Here is a 20288-nt window from a genome sequence, read left to right as displayed (position 1 = left end):
ACAGCTACTGCACAGCTGCCTTGATTATTCCCTGTTTTAAATAAGAATGGAAACTTTGGTATCTCAAGCATCACTCTACAGCAGGGGTGGGCAAAAGTGGCCAAGTGGTTGGATCTGGCCCGTGGAGGCCTTTCTTCTCCCCTGCCCCCAGGCCAATTAGGGCCTAGAGGCAGGGCCCTGTGCTTCTCGCAAGGAGGGGGCAAAGCAGAGAAGGCTTCACGGGCTCCCCAATCCCCAGGCCTTAATTGGCCTGGGGGCAGGGGAGCATGCGAAGCCTCCCTCCCCCCCCTGCCAGGAGTATGTGGCGCTTTGAAGCACTGTGTGCTACTCGCAGGGCAGGGGGAGAGCGGAGAAGGCTTCGCGCGCTCCCCCATCCCCAGGCCAATCAGGGCCTGGGAACAGGGGAGCAGCATGAAGCTTCCTTCGCCCTGCCCCGGCCCTGCGAGGAGCCCGCGGCATTTCAAAATGCCACATGATCCTCACAGGATGGGAGGAGGTTTCCCACACTCCTCCGCCCCCAGACCCTGATTGGCCTGGGGGTGGGGGAGCGTGCCAAGCCTTTTCCAGGGCATGGGTGCCTAGTGGGAATGGGGGCAAGGTGGCTCCCTCACCCCCAGACCAATCATGGTCTAGGGGTGGGATAGCCTCGCCCCTTTCTGTTTAGGTCCCATCCCTTCCGGAGTGGCCCGGGGCTTCAAAAATTTTTTGAAGTGGCTCCCAGGCAAAAATTATTGCCCACCCCTACTCTACCATGATTGACAAATATTTTGTGCTGATGACTGGCAAATCTGTCTCCCTCCCTCAAGCTGAGCAACGATGTTCATTTGTCTTACTCACTTTTCCTTTTGGATATCCTTCCAGCAACTGAAACTTAGCATGGACAAAACAGAACTCCTGCTTTTTCCCCGCAAAAGACCTCCTTTCCCTCCTCTTTCTCCATCACAACAGACATCACAACCATCTGAACCAATGCAGGCCATGTCTAAATCTTTCCTCTTCTTCCTGCACAATATCTCCAAAATCTGACCTGTCCTTAGATGTCAGAAGCGCTTGAGCTTAAAGTTGACCCAGATAGGCCCTTCAATCTTGGTTGGATTCATCTGTTTCCAAAATCATAGTTGATTGTGGAGGAAGGAATGCAATCCATCCTTCTGTTTACATTCTGAGGTTCTAACTACCCGTTCAGGGGCTGAAGCACTTGGGCAAATACACAAAGCAGCATATCCAGCAAATGTTGGCTTGCATGATATGCTGAGTAAAGCCATTTCTACAAACGCCTGAGGTAAAGCCTGGCATGCTGAGACCACTTATATGTACAAAACCATTTGACCCAACAATGTAGAGATGAACTCACTGTGGTTCCCACGTTGGACTCAAGGTTCTTGGACAAAGACCATGCAAGATTGGAACTTGTCTATCAGGAGGTAAGCAATGGGAATTGTGGCATCAAGTTCCATACCTAGGAAATTTACTTGCTGCACTGCTTCGAATGTTGATTCCTCTACATTCAGTTTTTAATGAGAGAGATCTTCAGGCTGTCTGGACTGCCTCACCACCAAGTACGGTAGGAAGTGACCTAGGGAGGGTGAGGAAGTGGTATCGCCCACCCATGTGGTCCAGTGGGGCTCCATACTGAACCAATGGTGGACAGCTCTGCCACTGTCAGGGTATTGGCTTGTGGCCCAATAGAGTCGGGTGGACCCGGACCCTCTTTATTAGGCTGCCAACTGCTTGTGGCCCTTTTGGTACTGGCCTACCTCGGCCATGCAGCCATGCACCAAAGGGTCACTATATTGACTCTAGGGGTGTGTCTAGACTACAGGGTTTTGTCGACAAAAGTGAACTTTTGTCAACAAAACTATACCTGCATCTACACTGCCGCTGAGTTCTGTCGACATAACGTTGACAGAACTCGGCAGTTTTGTCGATGGCTATAAACCTCATTCTATGAGGAATAACGCCTTGTGTCGACAGAGTTCTGTTGACAGAAAGCGTTATTGCATCTACACTGTCCTTTGTGTCTACACAGTCACGTCGACAAAGCGGCTTGCTTTATCAACAGAACTGGCTGTAGTCTAGATACTCTTTGTTGACAGAAGCTTTGTCGACAGTATCTGTCAACAAAACTTCTGTCGACAAAAGCCTGTAGTCTAGACATACCCTGGCTGTTGGGACCAATTGCCTTACACCAAAGGTTTTTCCTAACTGACATGAGCCAATAGGCCTTGCTGCTCTGCACTGAGGAGTCTCTCTAATTGTCGGGCTGACAGGCCCTGGACATTGGGACTATAGCCCTCACCCTGAGCTTTGGACCTTGGAGTTTGTGACATCTAAGATCACCCAATAGATCTAATCATGACACCCACTATCCTCCTCTTTTGAGATGGGGTGTGTATATATTGTCACACTGACCCAATGAAAACTGGTTGAATTGCACATCAGTACATGGTTTGGAGAATTAGTATCTTGCTAGATATCCAGCCTGCTTGAGAGTCACTTAATTGACTAATTCCTGGAGCAGTTCATGCTGAATCATACAAGACACTCCATGTGACTCAGTCCTCTGCAATGTAGAGGAATTAGTTCCGGAGAAACAACGAGGATGATAGTATTGGGGAGAACAGCTGAAGAGGTATTATTTCCCTCTGCCTCCTAAACCTGCAGGCACTCTAGAAGGAAGAATCTGCTATGGGATGAAAATGTTGTGTCACCAATAATACTGCTAGCTTTTCCTCTGTTGGAGCCTGGGGGGGCGCATCAACAGACCGGCATCCTAACCCTGCAGCTGTCCACCCATTCCCTGGTCTAGACTGAGAAAGGACATAATAGGAACTTTCAAGTATCTAAAAGGGTGTTACAAGGAGGAGGAAGAGAAATTATTTTTTTTAACCTCTGAGGATAGGACAAGAAGCAGTGGACTTAAATTGCAGCAAGGGAGGTTTAGGTTGCACATTAGGAAAAATTTCCTGTTAGGGAGTTAAACACTGGAATAAATTGCCCAGGGAGATTGTGGAATCTCCATCATTGGAGATATGTAAGAGAAGGTTAGACATATGTCCCATCAGCCTCATCATCTTCAACACTGTCATTAAGTCACTCATCTGAGCCCTCTCCATTGGTCCAGGCAGTTCCAACCTGTACAGCAACAAAAGCAAACAGTCTAGCCTACGGAGACAATCTGGTCCTGATTGCGGACAACCCAGAGAGCCTCTAAAAATGCTCAAATGTCACCAGCCAGGATTCCAACTGGATGGACCTCCATTTTGATGCTAGGAAGTACATATCCCTGCATATAGATGGCAGCATCAGAGACTCAGCCCAAGTGATATGGTTCCAGATCCAGGGTGAATCCATGGTTTTCTTCAAGGACAGGCAGGCAAATAGGCATCCTGGCATGTTCATGGGTTTCCACATCCTGCAGACACCATTGTGGAGATCCTGTGAGATGTGGCCAGCATCAACTGCTCCCTGCTAGCACCTTGAAATGAGATCAGTGATCGTCCTGATCCCCACTATTTCATTCATCCTGAGAGGGATCTGTAATGGAGAAGGTACCCCTCAACAAAGCAGACAGTGCTATCAGGCAGCTGGTGAAGAAGTGGATGTTTCTTCCCCAGAGGGCCAGCAATGACCTAGTATACAAATCGCACTGGCATGGCAGCGCCAGCTTCCCTCGAAAGGGAGACCTATGCAGTGCTGCGGTCATCACACATGCCTTCCGCCTTCGCACATGCCCAGACACCATAGTGAGGAACATCCCAGAGAGAGTACTGATCCTTTCTCCTGCTCCCTAGATTTCTGGAGAAACAACACGGGCTGATGTATGCAGCATAGTTGTTGTCAGTTAGGGTACCTCTAGACTACAAGCCTCTTTCGAAAAAGCCTATTTTGAAAGAATCTTTCAAAAAGCCTCTTTCAAAAGAGAGCGTCTAGACTGCAACCACTTCTTTTGAAAAAGCGAGCCACTTTTTCGAAAGAGAGCACCCAGGCAGTCTGTATGCTGTCTTTCGAAAAAGCCCTGTTTGCATTCAAGAACACCTTTTTTCAAAAGAGCACTTTCGAAAAAAGCTGTTCTTCCTCATAAAATGACATTTACCACGGTCAAAAAAACCACCGTGTTCTTTCGATTTAATTTCAAAAGAACTTGGCAGCAATCTAGACACAGGGGAAGTTTTTTCGAAAAAAGGCCACATTTTTTGAAAAAACCCTGTAGTCTAGACACACCCTTACAGGACAGAGACACAAACAAGGTGGGAAGTTGGTCCAATAAAAAATATTATTTCGTCCACCTTATCCCTCTAATTGGTTGAGGTGTATTTCCACCTCAACAGCTCCAAATATCAATACATCTTCTACAATGACCTAGCATAAGTTTTGCCCACTTTCTTATAGAACATGCTTTGGGCTGCAAAAAAAATTATCAAAATGTGATGTCTTTTTCCTCAGGCATGGCGGGGGAAGAGAGAGGGAGAAGGTATTAGGTGTGGCTAACAGTGAACTTTTGGTCCAACTTTATTAATCATTTTCCAGATATGACACACAGTATGATGAGTCACTATGTATCAGACAGTTCACTTGTTACAGCATCAGATTTAGACATGTGATAGTATTCGCCTTTGATTGTCTTGTTCAAGTTTCATAAAACTTAGGCGGGAAATCCTAATGCAGCTACACTTGCGGAAATCATTTGGCATTTTGTGGAATCACGAAGCCCTGACTGTGATCAATGGGGCAGTTCACTCATCAGACTTACTGTTTCATGCACTCTGTCAACTCAACACCATGCTGGTTTATGTACACTTTATGTACTGAAGCTTATCATAGGGTACAAACTTCTATTTAAAGTTTAAATGATTGCAAGAGATAGAGTCCCTAGAAGAGCAGACTGTTTTAGGTTAACAACGAAACAGGAAATCAATATTTGCTACATAAAAGTGTCAAAACTGTGCAGATTAACAATCTACTCAAGGTAAAGACAATTTATTGTACAACATCCAACTCTAACACTTCTCTTGCCAACTTAACTATTGTGAATTGCAGCTTATTTAAGATATCATGGGGCACATCCCACACAAAGTTAAGCAGTCAACAGCCTCTACAATCATGGTTTGATAATTGACCACACTTATTCAATGATAAAGAGGATAACCAGATACAAATGAGATGGGGGATTTTCCATTTCAGGTCTAAATTTCAGTATTTTGTTGAACTTTCAGAAATGCTTTAGATTAAAAAAAAAGTGTCAGAAGGAACAGCAATTTAGTGGTATAGTCTCTTCAACAATCAAACCTGTGTCAGACTAAGAACTATCTAGAACTTCTGTATGATTCTTTGGCATTTTGCTGGTGTGGCACTGTTAGACAGGATGGTTGTAATATTAAATATAAGTAAGAAGGAAGGCTCAAAAGACAAGCATGAGAGCCAATAGGCTTGTTGTAACCATAGTTTTGGCCAGGACATTTCCTTTTTTAAGCCCTGATCAGCTGCCAAAAGCAAACAGGACAAATGCCCATTTTTGTTAAAAAAGTGTGGTGTGGCTAGAATGGAAGAACATAAGCAGATGTAATGACTACCCAGCGCCGAGGGAAGGGTTCTAGCACACTCGGAGGTAGGCACGGTACAAGTGACTAGCAATAGCCTCGAGCTAGGACTGGCATGGTTTGAGTGACCAATCACAGTCCCGTACAAGGGCATAGGGGAGGCTAAGTGCTCAGGCCAACTTGGCATGGTGTCCAATCTTCCCTTTGGGAAATATGGTCACCCTAAATAGACTAGCATAGTTGAGTATTAATTTTCTAGTACCACATATACAAAAAACAAGAGGGAGTGGGGAAGGGTATATTTAAATTTCTACGGAAACGCTTTTGGAAAAACAAGTTCCTTAGGAGAGGGCATTGTCAGGGAAATCAATGACCAGCAGAAATTAAATGGCTTGAAACCAAATTCACACCACTGAGGCCAACCTCACATTAAACTCCAAGGAAGTAACCTAGTTCTCAAGAATGGCTGCTTAATTCACAGTCTAAGCAGCAACAGAAAATGCTAATAGAACCAAATCTTCACCCAGTTTCAAAGAATGTGTGTCTCTTCGTTTTCATTGTTAGATTTTATTGGAAATTGATTTCTTGCAGAAACGAAAGAGCCCTTAATATGCTTACTGCAAGTGCCCGTATATTATACATAAGGCCCTACCAAAGCCATGTTCCATTTTTTATCAATTTCATGGTAATAAGATTTTAAAAGTTGTAAATGTCATGATTTCAGCTATTTAAATCTGCAATTTCATGGTGCTGTAATTGTAGGGATCCTGATCCAAAAGGGAGCTTGGGGGCTGGTTATTGTTAGGGGGCTGCAAGTACTGCTACTCTTAGTTCTGCTGCCGATAGTGGCAACACTGCCTTCAGAGCTGGAATGCAGTAGCTGCAGATTGAGAGTCCTGTTCTGAAAGCAGAGGTGTTGCTAGCAGCAGTGCAGAATTAATGGTGGCATAGTATGACCCTTTACTTCTGCTGCTGATGGGGCACTGCCTTCAGCACTGGGTACTTGGCCAACAACTACTCCTTTCTGGCCTTCTATCTCTGGAGGCAGCACCCAAGTAAGGGTGGAAATACAACCCCCGTAAAATAACCTTGCGATCTCTCTGCAAGTCTCTTTTGGGTCATGACCCCCAATTAGAGAAATTCTGGTTTCCCCTGTGAAATCTGTATAGTATAAAGTAAAAGCACACAGCCAACCAGATTTCACAGAAGGAAACCAGATTTCATGGTAAATGATACATTTTTCATAGCCATGAATTTGACAGGGCCCTAATTACACATGTTGAAAAAGAAAGTTATCCGAGGAAAACATAGCTAATGTGAACTTAAGTTAGCAAATCCAAACCCAATATCCACTCTGACCATGTATCAAGCTGGCCCTTTGACAAATACCAGCAGCTGCAGAAAAGCAGAACCACCACTTCAGAAGAAATGTACCTGAATGCAGATAGGCCTGTTATATGATCCTAGTCAATTTCACTTGGCAGCAACCACTAGGGCAGCTGTTTCTCAAACTGTGGCTCCCAACCCCCTGGGGGGGGTCGCGATCAACTTAGAGGGGGGTCGTGAACAATTGAGAGGGTGGTTGCAACAATGGAGGGGGGGGTCGCAAGCAACTGAGAGGGGGGGTCGCAGTATCACAAGTTGAGAACCCCTGCACTAGGGTAAAAGCACTTTATGTGATGCTATTCTTTTCCTGTGCAGCTGCCAACCTCACTCTTTGAGAAGATAAGACACAAAAATGTCACAAATGGACAGATGCCCTTTTCCCTCAGAATCCCCTCAAACCACATCCTTTAAAACCAGAGTTTGAGAAGATCATATTACATTCTTATGACCTGAATATAACAAGCTTCCTTTGACCTCTTGAAGTTTTTACATTAAAAGCAAGTAACCTCAGTATTTCTACACACTGTGCATGGGTTATACCTGACCTTTTCCATCATATAAAGAAAAAAGAAAAGTCAGTTACTCATCAAGTTTTAAGTAACCAAATGTATCAACAGCAGAAGTAACAAAATTTGTTTGCAGCAATCTGATACCCATGCAAGAACCTTAGATTCTTGCAGCATCACAGACACAATACTCATGCAAATATCTTATCTTCTTATAAATGCTTTAAGAGTCTTGGAGCAGTGCCAGAAAGCTAATTGCTTTTGAATGCTACAGGTTGCTTTTCAATGTGTTTCCTTGATATGCAATGACAACGGCTGGTTGCTTTGTATGTGTAATTAACATTAGCTGCTAATTCTGTCCTTTTTCTGTTCACAAACTGATCCAGATTTCTACTAACACAGAAGGCAGATTTACAAACATTTTCACAACTATCCTGTAGATCGCCAAATACTGACAAAACGTTAATGATGACCCAACAAATGTGAATATGGCCTCTGTAATTTCTTAAGTTTCTTCCTTCTTAAAAGGAAAGAATCTCCACAATTATAGGACTACAAAAGCGAGAAACTGTTCACATTCCTACCCTCCCACAAAACAATGCACAAAATTGTGTTCATATCCACTATCTTAGTTCTGAAAATTCTATTCTGTTCCTTAAGCTTGACTCCTACTTAATAGCAAATGGGCTACTAAATATTATTTTTAAGGGAGTAATACACTCAGAGTCTGGATTTTTAGGGGCACTGAAAGCATGCAGCTCTCATTGACCACAATTGCATATGAGGGTGCTCTGCACCTTTGAGGGGGAAACACAGGCTCATGGCCTATGTTCTTATTACACAAAGTTGTGTTAAAATGGATTTTTGTAAGTGTAGAAACATGTTATTGAAAAGAGTAAAATGAGAAATAAAAAAAAACCAGCCAGTGTCATGTTGGAATCCCTCCAAAGTATAAGAAACAAAATACTCTAAAAATATCCACTGAAAGCATCCGCCAGAATATTGCTGTGATCTGAGAAAGAGCAGTGCTGAACTTCCTTCCGTAGGTACCAGGCCCTTTCAACTACTTCTGTTTCTCTACATAACTAGTTAGCAGGAAGTGGCTGAAACCCCCTCACCTCTCTTCAACATAAACAGTGAGCACTAAAAGAAAGATTTGGTCGCTACGCCATCCAAGTATTCTTATGAAATATGTTTTGATTACTTCAAAATCATGATTTCCTACATACAATCAGTTCAAAGATAGAATGTTAAATTCAGGGTCAGCTCAACTAACCTTCTGGACAGTAATATGGATATTAAAAAAATTAAATTTAAAAACGCTTAAAAATGGGACACAGCAGCTTCATGTAGATACATCCTGTTTCAAGCATTAAGACCATAGGTACGGTGATATCGGACCAAGCCTAGTCCAGTACCCTGTCTCTGGCACTACATGATTTGAAGGAAGGTGTAAGAACCCTAGAGTAGGAAGATGTGCCACCATCCGCACCCTACATAGGTCTCTTCCCTGTCTCTAAAATGTAGAGACTGACCCTACCAGAATTGCTCTAGCAACACAGCTGCACTGCTGTGGTGTTGTTTTTCCATTGTAGTAAAGCCAACCTTGTGAAAGATGGTTGCGAGGTCTACAGAACACTTTTTCCCATCAACTAAGCATGGTATATACGAGATCTTAGGCTGGTTTAGTTACATCACACAAGGTGTTAAATTTTTCATAGCCCTGGAGGAATGTAGTTAAACTGACCTAACTTTGTAGCACAGACCAGCCCTGAAGCACAAGATTTAATACCCCTTCCAAAAATTGCGTATTAATTGTAACAATTCTGGATATTCTTGGTAGCAAACCAGATATGCCAAGTAGGGAAGCATTTTTTAAATGACTTGTTCTTCTGTTACCTCAATATTAATTCAATTATTACACCTAAGGAACAAATTTAAACCTAACAAAGGTGTAAAACTGGTGTGAGATCAAAAGGAGGTCTTTTCATTTATTTCAAACCAAGCATTAGTACAGAATTTAAAAAATAACAACTACAAAAACTTACAAATCCTGAGAGGGCGAATCAGCAGCAGGAATGCACAGATACTTCACTCCCTGTATAAAGTAGTCAACAGAAATGAGAACACAATATTAAAACAGAAACATGATGGTGTCAGTGGGTAAATTTTGCTCTAGTATTTGCGCGGGTCCATTGATTATGAAAACTGTATTGTAAATAATTGCAGATTTTGCCTCCTCTGCCCAGATTTAAAAAGACAAATTGGATGAAGTAGTATCTTTTATTAGACCAACTTTTGTTGGTGAGAGACAAGTTTTCAAGCTATCCAGAGCTCTTTTTCTTTAATCTCTTTTCATATAGATTCATAATCTTCTTCATATCCACAGAGCTGAAGACGACTTGGAAAGGAGATGATTAAGAGGAAATATGACAGAGGTCTATAAAATCATCTGGTGGGGAAAAAAGTAAATAAGGGAGTATTCTTTACCCCTTCACATAACACCAGAATCATGTGTCACCCAGTAAAATTAGTAGGCTGCAGGTTTAAAACAAACCACAAGACAGTACTTCTTCACATTATGCACAGTCAACCTGTGGAACTCATTGCCAGGAGATGTTCTGAAGACAAAAAGTATAACTAGGTTCAAAAAAGAATTAGTTAAGTTCACAGAGGAAAGAGCTATCAACAGCTATTAGCCAACGGGTCAGGAATGCAATACCATGCTTGGGAGTTCCTAAGCCTCTCACGACAATATACTGGGATTGGAGGACAGGGGATGGATCACTCAATAAGTGACTGTTCTGTTCACTCCCTGAAGCATCTGACATTGATCTCGGTCAGAAGACACGACACTGAACTAGATGGATGATTGGTTTGACCCAGTCTGACCATTCGTATGTGATGTACCCACCCATCCTGATCTTCCTAATATTCTGGGACCAACGCGACTGCCACAACAGTGCTTACAGACTTTAAAAGTTGTTTTCACATGTGTTTGGTCACTGAGGAACAGACAGCTTAGTCATGTTAACGCCAAAGACCTTTTAGTGTATTCTTTAAACAGCAACATCTTTATTAGAAAGGGGTAAAACTTTCGTTATATTCATCGTCTTAAAAGTGTTATTCTTGTTATGTTTCATTGGAAACAAGTGACATCTTATACAGTTCTCACTTTGTCAAAATGAATGCTGAAAACGAAATTTGTAAAAAAACCACACCCTATTTTTTTAAATCTTGCAGAATGCCACATTCAGTTGTTCCTCCCTTACTTATTTAGCAACACACTAAACAAAAAGGGAGGGAATTTTGGAAAAGAAATCAGTTATTTTTTGAAAGTGGTGACTTTAAGACTCAAACTTATCTACCAATAAGTCGTCCTCACTTTATTAGTCATCTATTATCATAATGAATTATGTACTCAAGTAAGGGACTACAATATATATTCTTAGAAAAACTCTGATCTGAAAAGTCAACTAGGCAATGTTTTTACGAAGGTCCACGTGAACAAGTTTAAAAAAACGAGCTTGGGCAATAAAGTGATAAAGTAAGAGATAAGTAACAAATAAAAAGAGCTATGACCATAGAAGTTAATACTCCATACAGATATGGTGTAATTTTAAATATTAGTAGCTTCCTTCTTTTGTGGTATCTACAGATGGTTCTCAGAGTTCACCATGACCACTTCTCCCCAGGCCATCATCTCCAGCCTGACCTCTGAATATTCCACAACTGAATCAACAAACAATACTTCAACTACCATGTCTGAAGAACCAGAGATGGTATATCGGAGCAAGCTAATGCATCCTTCGCTGTCACATCATTACTGATTCCCCACTTCTTCCTGGCCCCTATGATCCATCTGTGGATTGCTAGCTAATTTCCACTGGAAGTGTTACAGAGTATAGCTAGTGATCTGTCAATGGTTCACTGACTAAGGCAACGTCTCCACTTGCCTAGGTTGAATTAAGACCTGCTAAATCAAATGCTTAGGGTGGCTCCGGTTGGTGCAGGTGTTCCCTTGCAGTCGTGAGGAGTCAGGGAAGCCAATAGAAGTGTTTGCTCCCGTTAGCCAGCCTGCCACTGTGAAGATGGTGCCAAGCTCGGCTTAAGATAAATCGACTCCAGCTATGTATTTTACCAAGCTGGAGTTTCGTACTTTAACCCAACCTTCTTGATCTATTGTAGACCTGGCCTAAGTGGCACAGACAGAGTGTGGGAATTACTGTAAGTGTGGATAGCATAGCGGAGGGAGATCATGGCTTGGGAGAGGGGAATATTTGAAAGAGGGGAGGGTTACAGTGAGTAATCACAAGTGAGAGTGTGCCCAATTTTAAGCAGAGCTCCTACAAAGGGGAGCTGGTGACATTTGGAAAGAGTAATGTTGGGAAGGCTGTGGGCATGACAAAACACAGCTGGGAGAAGAGAAGAGATTCCGCTGGTGAACCATGGAAGCCTGCCAGATAACTGACATATCTGATATATCAGAAAATGAAAACAATTGAACGTAGTAGCTACCCTTACTTGAATCAGGACTAAGTAGCCCTAGCATGGATGTAAGGATAATAAACCTGACAGAGTCAATGCAGCTAGTGTAGGTCCACTCAACTAGTGGTAGAACAATCTGGGTATAAAACAACAGGATTCTCTATACCATGGATTGAGCTCTAGTCATTGCGGCAGCTTCGCTGAAGGCTCTGCAGTATAAAGAGATTACCACCATCTTGGAGCGTTTTGGAAGGTGGTGGTAACAACTTCACTCCCTATGGTTCCGAGGAAATCCTCCCCTCCAAAATGACAAATGTACAAATAGTAGCCAAAGTAGTAAATGATGGATGGGATCTTAAAAATGCTCAAAGGAAGCTTATTTAAATAATCTTTAGCCTGCAGAGCCCACCGCGTGGGTAACGGCTATGATTTTGGGCGGTTACATTTTAAAGCGCATTTTTACAGCCCTAGTGCTCATTAGCTATCCTTCAGCAAGGCAGCGTGCAGGAATAAAAAGAAGGTGGGGGGCGGGGAGAGAGAAGGAAATATATTAAGACCAGCATGGTACCATGCACTGAAAGGTTCCAATACCTCATCCCATACTCATTTTAAGTAGCCCCACTGATTTCAGCAGTCAGCACACATGCTGAATGCGCCCAGTTGCTAAACTAAAAGGGGCTTTCAGAAAATGTTCTCTTTAAAAGAAGAAGTACTGTCAGTTTTACAGCACACCGTGTTCTTTTCCGTCACAGCTGGCTGGCTCCCATTCTGAGGGATGCCAACAGTGACATAAATTCACAGCTACCACAGAACCACACGTAAGCATGAACGTCGCCTGTAAAGGGACCACATATTGTGCTGACTAGTTCTTCACAGGCCTGATCTGCAGGTACAACTTCCAGAAAAGTCTATGAGAGTTGCAGTCAGTCACCTCTCAGGATCAAAAGTTTAGTCAGGATAGCAGGGCCCTTCAACATACATAGGATTAAAGATGTTGGGGAATTAATTCCAAGTTTTACTGATGCGTGCCACCTTGGAACATTTCAGAAGGTGGTGGTAATAACTCCTCTCCCTAAACTTCCCAGGAAATCCTCCCCTCCAAAATGACAAATATACAGTAGAAAACAGATGGGATCTCAAAACAGCTCAGTGTTGACTGTCCTCTGCCCACTGAAATCAACAGTCAATCTCCCAGTGACTTCTACTGGAACACAATTGGGACAGTACCGACCAACTTTTGAAAATCCCTCCCCATAACCAGATTTTGATCCTAGATGGCTTAACACTCTTTGAATCAAAAGCATTCATTTTAATTGCATGAATAAAATAGAGGGATTATACTGGTTGGCATTGGGCATTGTAAATGAAACATTATCCAACAGAGGTTGTTCAGATGTTGCTACTGATAACTAGAGTTGAATTAGCTTTTCTTCATGCTTTTAGACTTTTGATATTTTTACAGACTTAACACACTTGTTTAAAGGTTTTGTTAACAGGAAGTTATTTAATTTCTGAACCCTGCTATCTGTCATAATAAAAAAAAACCTACCCAAGATCGTAGTGTTCTTGTGTAGTTATGCCCCAGAGACATTACTATCCTTCCTGTGCACGTACAATACAGATAACATCTAAGAATTGTCCCAAAGGGACCTCTAACCAAAGCAGAACAGTTTGTGTCAACGTAACAAGTAAATACTGTAGACTAAGATTTTCAGATGCTCATGGGTTGTTCAGTAGTGTACAAAAACGCTAAAGGCTTCACAATTTCCGTAGTTAGTAGTAACTGCAGTCAGAATCTTCAACAAAGACAAAGAGTCTGTTTCCTTGCTTAGTATATGCTTATTATGACAAAACAGACTGAGCCTAATCATAAGATCATCAAAGTCAATAAAAAAACATCCAATGTCTCAATGTGCCTTAGATTAGAGGCTTAGTGATTTATTCAGGAAGCTATAATACTGCTAGAAAATGTTTTAAAAAACATATAGTAGGGTTTAACAGGATATAAAGTAATAACCTTAACAAAGATGGGGCAGGCAAAATAAACTAACTGCATTTGTACAATTTTCAGTATTTCTTTTAGAAGGAAATTTGGGTAGAATGATGGATGGCTTTTTCTGCAAAAAAAAAGTTGATATAGGTTCCAGCAGTCCAGTTCCATTCATTAAAGTTATCATCAAGTTCACAGAATATTTGAGCTTCTCAAAAAAGGAATGATTTGTTTAAGTCCAAAACAAAATTTTACTACATGGAGTGGATGAAAAAGCAATTATAATAAATATAACAAAGGAATTAATTACTTAATGCTGCAGTTGGTACATTCATGCTAAAAATATTCCTTCAAATGATATCTTGCATGCCAATATTTTCTTTCATTCTCCCTCCAAACAAACCATTACTGGATTAAATCAAAACAGCGTTTTCATCTAACTAAAATTAAACATTTTCTTTAAGTTATGAAAAACGACATACACATCTGTTGCTGTAAAGCAAACCAAATTCTCAGCTGAGAAAAACAAACCTTCAGCAGTTCACCACTGAAGTTCAAGTGTTCATTCAAACTTCCGACATCTATACACACACACACACACATCCTGAATAATTAGCTATATCACAGTACCTTTTTCATGGCCACTTCTTAATTCAGTATTATCTTTTCTCCAAATGTTGTTTCTGTATTCTTACCACCCTATCCACACCAATACACCTACATACATTTTTTAAAGTTTTTTTATTAAGTTTATTGATATTAGTTAATGATGCAAGAAGCAATTGAGGTCACACATGTTTCTCCCAGTGCAGTTAAAGATACGTGATAGATTGGAAACCCAATATACTAAAAAGATCATTTTCTTTTCAGTTTTCTATTTCAGCAGACAGAGTAACCACCAAAACTAGAATTTTGTCTCTCTTAGGCCCTGAAACTAAAGGCTACAGTTAAACCGATACAGTGAGAGCTAACAAAACCAGAACAAGTATTCTGATTTCAAGACTGTCAAAGCTGAAACAAGCGAGAGTTAAGAAAATTTCTAAAATTCACTGTTATTTGTGAAACAATACTATGCTTGCACCATTTCACAGTCTATAATAAAATAAAGGCAAATCCATTACACTGTATCTCCCAAGTTTTAAAAAATGAGAAACAGAATTTAAATATATATTTTATAAGTTACACTGAGAGCTTAAAAAAAAGCTATCAACTTAAGAGCAAATATGTTACAAATTCTAATTATTTTAGGTGTCATTACTTACTAAGATGTGACACAATTTATTTTTTTTAATTAATTTTATATGTGGCTAGTTCAAAAAGAAAAAAAGTAAGTGTATGGTACATTCCTAGCTTAATTTTATCAAACAAACTTAAATAATTAGTATTTGAATTTTCCTATACAGGACAAAACTTTGCAATAGCAAAATGATATAACCATATCCAGTGCAGTTGAGATAGTAAATCTATATGTGAAAATGGAAACAGCACATTGCCAATTTCATCTTGACAAACACAGTACCAAGAATAAGTTAAGAGAAGCATGACAAAGCATATGTGTCCGTTATTTTTTTAGGTTACAAGCGCAGGATAGCGTATTATAATCAAAGACATTCTGAATTCACCAAAAATGATGCTTGATTAAATTAAGCTATAAATAAATAGCACTGTATGGTGTATTCAGAAGTATAAAAACCTCTAATGAGGTATTTTGCTTTAATGCTTTTGAGTAATCGAGTAACACTACATATGAAGGGAAGAGAAACAGAATTAAAAAAAAAAAAAAGCCAAAGACTCATAGTGGGAAGTATCAACTAAGACAGAGTTTAACTTCAATGCTCTATCCCCTTTGAGAGTTCTCCTGAGTTTTGTAACTTAAACATCTCCATTTCCAGTCAATCAGCGGTGGGTGGTGTCAAAGAGAAAAAAATGAACCTTGAGTTGTGCAAAAATACCACTACAATTTCTGTTCTAAAATCATTATTTTTTAAAGATAAATGTTACATTTTTGGCATTAAACTTCTCGGTATTTAAATTTATGTAAAGATACCAACAACGACTTCCAAGAAATTCTTTTTTTTTTTTAAACCAAAACCTCTCAGCTTAAATTTGTGAACCCAGATGCAAATAGGAAACCTCTAGCACCTGGCAGTTCTTTCAGGTTAGTCAAAAGCCATGTGTTAATTTGACTTGTCACATCAACAGATGAGGATGGGAGTACTTATTTTTGCTTAGGGGCATTTCAGCAAAAAAGCTAAAGTGGGAAACAGTCAGCAGATAAGGTTTCCTCAAGGCAAACCAGCAAGAGGTTACCAAGAGTTTTGTCCAGTACAGCTACAGAACCACTTAACTGAAAACCATTCAACCGTTGTTTGTCCTTTCAGTTACTTTCTGGAGCAGTTAGAAATGCTGTTGATTTTATTAATGACTCATAGAAAACACATTTATGTTTCAACAATAACCATTAATTGACCACATTGTAGAGTTATTTGATGTTTGCTTTTGGTAGCATCATATATAAATGAAATTGACTTACAGAGAATATGAACTTCTGAAGCTGGGAAGATCCCTGTAATATTTTTAATACAGTAGCTTTTTTATGTTCAAAACACAGGGATACTTATGGCATTCTTATGAAATATTAATGTGTGTGTGTGGTTTTTAAAAAAATCATTAAGACCAGAAACAGTTATGTCTTAAACGAAGAGCCCAAAAAGACCACACATTTTTGAAAGACAGCATTGTTATTCAAACAGAGCTGCACAAGTTACTTTTAATTGTGATCCTGCATTCCTGGTCACCTAGCATGTGTGTTTATATTGCAAGCTCTTCGGGGCAGAGACTGGCCTTTCCTATCTGAGCAGCACCTACCATAACTGGGAACGTTGGTAGGCAAGAATTAGATTTCTAGAAATGAAAATGAACACACTTTCCACATCTCCAAGGTGGAAGCAGAAAGGCTCATTGTGGTGCAATGAATGTGGCATTCAGAAGACTGCTGTTGATACTAACCCATATTTTTTACAACCTAATCCCTAGCAGAGGTGCCTCATTAGCGGAAATATTCTAGAAACACCCTTCTACAAGATGTTTCTTCTACCCAATGAAGGCTGGTGGGGTAACCAGGGAAACCAAAGAATGGACAGAAGCAGATCACCTCAGCAGTCTCCACCAGAGATGACTAATGTTGAATGCCCAACTTGAGACACTACAGGGAACCGATATCAAGAGGGTGACGGCTCAGCATTTCCTGGAATTTAGCGTCTAATAGGGGACATCCACAATTGCTAGTTACTTGTGAGACATTAGCATTAGGTCAGAGTTCCCAACTCCACATGAACTAAGCCAAAGTGACCCAGACCTGTATTTTAAATAAAGGGGTCTTTGGCATCATTACAACTGAAAGAAAAATAGTGACTACTGTATTTTGCTCAGCACAGTCTTTTGAAACCTCTCATGGGGAAACTCTTCTCGCCATGAATAAGCTGTGCAATGTATATGAAATGTACATTTTTTGTTTAAAATGGGCATTTCTGAGCTTCCTTTTGATTGTGATCAAACTGTTGAAGAATGACAATTTGTGATGCTGGTTGACACAGGAGCCCATTGGAAGGGACTCAAACAGAACAGTTTCAATCTGACTTTAATTGCTGATTTAACAACTGGAAGAACTAATTTTCACCGTGGTAGCATGCTAATGACTTGGAAATTGCATTTTGTTTTATGCTAGCTTGCCAGCAGAATACACTCTTTACAAGTCCCCCTAAGACTTTGGCCTATATACAAAAAGTTTGCAGAGGCAGTGTACAGTGTATACTACCAAATTGTGACTAGAGGACGCATTTCCTCTCATCAGTTCCTTAAGACAGCATTTTTATTTACAAATGCCTTCTTGCATCTCAAGAGCTGCTCTATACTCTGCCATACAGAAGCTGTATTATTTAAAAGGTCTGAAAGTTAACACATAATGAACAGCATCAGTCCAGATTTAGGCTGATCTCAAAAAACGCATGATTGATTAATTTCCTAACATTTCCCTATTTAGCCATTATGCGTCACAGCAATGATACACTTCTAGTCCCAACCAAAGACTTGCGGGCTGGTTTCTGACTGTGGATATTCCCTTGAGATTGCAGAGCTAAAGAGAGAGTGCTGATGCTTAGTTATCTTCTGCACCTGTAGTTCTACCAGTTAGAGAGATGGAAATTGCTTCTTTCATCTTAACCCAGGGTTTCCCCCCAAGAATTTTGGAAATCTTACAGTGTATCAAGGGGAAAGAAGGGGAAGAGGCCATTTCAACACTCAAGTAAAGGTAGTTGTGGAAGCTTTCAATACAGGGAACATGTGGCATTAGAAAACTGAAACATGGCGGGGCTATCACCATGTAATATTTCAGTGCAAACCCTATGCTGAGCATTTCCCAATAATATTCTGGGGTACCAAGAACTGATTTGCTAGGAAGGTGCAGGAATACACTGTGTTGATTGAAGGAGCTTATCTGCTGCATGCATTCCTCTGATCCTCTGGAACCTAAGATATTTCCATTTTTCCATACAGCTTTTGTAAGTGTACAGTCCATTTATGCTAAATATTTGGCCAGGCTCAGAAATTTAAGAAATGTCCACAAACAGCAAACCTAAGTGTAGGCCAATAGGAACATATTATGATTAAAGGTCTCTAAGAAGGGTCAACCTGATATTCTCTCTTCCAGGATAGAAGCTGTTTTAGAGAGATCAGATGGCTCTTGTTAGCAGATAACCACTTTGTTACATTTCTTTAGAACCCCCCTGCCCCTCATCCCCCCAGATCTTCCGTCCAGTCCCAGGGACTTGTATATCGGCTTGTTCCAGCACATCCTCTCTTGACTTCTCAGTCCCCAACAGTGCCTGAAAAGAACAGGGATGCCTGCAACACCATCTCAGGTAAAAACAGATGCAAAGTAGTAATTTAGCTTCTCTGCAATGCCCTTGTCCTTTTTCTTCCCCTCATTTTCTCAAACTTACTGATTCTGGCATTAAAACAAGAAAATACTCTAGGTGTAGCTTTGTCTATATACTCAGCAATTCATGTATTGCTCCGATTCCCTCCTTGTATTTTAACTACCATACTTTATGTTCCTTTCTATTACCTTTAATTGGGCTGAATTTCCATTTTTAAAGACTAACTTCAAAAAGTATGTAAACTTTATTCTAAACCAACTCTTAACTGTAAGCCTGAAAAAATTTGGCACGCACTTTGTTGGAGAATTTTATTTTAATCATAGAATCCAAATTAATGTGCTGTCAGCCTCTTGCTACTTCAGACTATCTTGATGAACTAGTACCACTGATGCTAGCAGAACTGAAAAATAAGAGTCATGTGTTAACTACTTCTGCAAACTCAGGGACCTTGAAGGATTGTTTCGGTGGCCCTCAAAATATTCCTCCCCAGCCTTCACCCCCAAAGCCTTCAATTTCTCAGTGACTGCATGGAAGATCAAATCGGGAATCTAATTCTCTAGGAGAGTCCCTTGAAACTTTTTAGTCTTAAAGCTACAGTTTATTTAAATGATGACAGTAGCACCAGAAAAGCTAACATATCAACCCAAACAGATAACTGCATCAAATTGTCTCATGGAGGTTTTTATTATTTTCTACAGAGCACAAAAGCCAAGACTTTACAAGATCTATCTTGGGACAGTGAATGGGATCAGATTTTTTTTTCTTTTTAAGAATAAATAACTCTGCTTCCTGCAGGTGCTCCGGTTAATTATAAAGAATGAAAAAGAAACCCACTTCAAAATTTACATTACAGAAGAGCTAGTGGAGGAAGATTATGATGTTTCATTGGCATTCACCATAGAGTATTTCCTAAATAGCAATCATAACTATGTTATGCTCTAAACAATTAAGTATAATACTTTAAAATCATTAGAAATAAACTGATCATCAAACCACAAATATTCCAATGACAGGACTACCTTATTGATGGGCCACTTATACAGATGTATATCACCAAACAAGCTAGATATATCTTACAGAGCAAAGATTGTACTAGTGTGTGGATTGGCTATCTATGTACATGTATTGCAACTGCCTAAAATGTGAAAGGAGCTGTGTTCTTTAAAAAAAAAAAAAAAAAAAAAAATCTCCATTTTGCTGTGATTTAAACATTCCAACTACTTTATCCTCACCTGGATAGTTTTAGATTAACAACTGCAACTACGTATTAGGGATGTTAAAACAGTGAATCAATTAAGCTTTTTTAATATAAGTGCTATTGTTTAACTGGTTAGGTCCTGCTGCCCCTGTTGTGGCCATGAGGTCCTGCTGGCGGTCCCGCTGCAGCCGTGAGGACCTCTCTCCAACCCCGCTAGACCCTCTGTGGCTGGGACTGCTCAAG

At 40.4% G+C, this 20288-nt stretch overlaps 1 protein-coding gene across 5 annotated transcripts in view; it reads right to left on the bottom strand.

The window, feature by feature from the left end:
* Positions 1-20288, bottom strand: part of DUSP22 (dual specificity phosphatase 22) — a 78668-nt gene that overhangs the window by 11205 nt on the left and 47175 nt on the right. For 3 of the 5 annotated variants that reach the window (XM_075921338.1, XM_075921339.1, XM_075921340.1), the window contains one exon: positions 9481-9530. The exons of the other annotated variants lie outside the window; for them this stretch is intronic. In XM_075921338.1, coding sequence (XP_075777453.1) covers positions 9481-9530 — 50 coding nt within the window. The remainder of the gene's footprint in view (positions 1-9480; positions 9531-20288) is intronic. 5 annotated transcript variants of the gene reach the window in all.

The sequence above is a fragment of the Pelodiscus sinensis genome, chromosome 2, assembly GCF_049634645.1.
Source record: "Pelodiscus sinensis isolate JC-2024 chromosome 2, ASM4963464v1, whole genome shotgun sequence".
Taxonomy (NCBI): domain Eukaryota; kingdom Metazoa; phylum Chordata; order Testudines; family Trionychidae; genus Pelodiscus; species Pelodiscus sinensis.
Note: the sequence above shows the minus strand (reverse complement) of the source record. Positions and strands in the feature narration are given on the sequence as shown.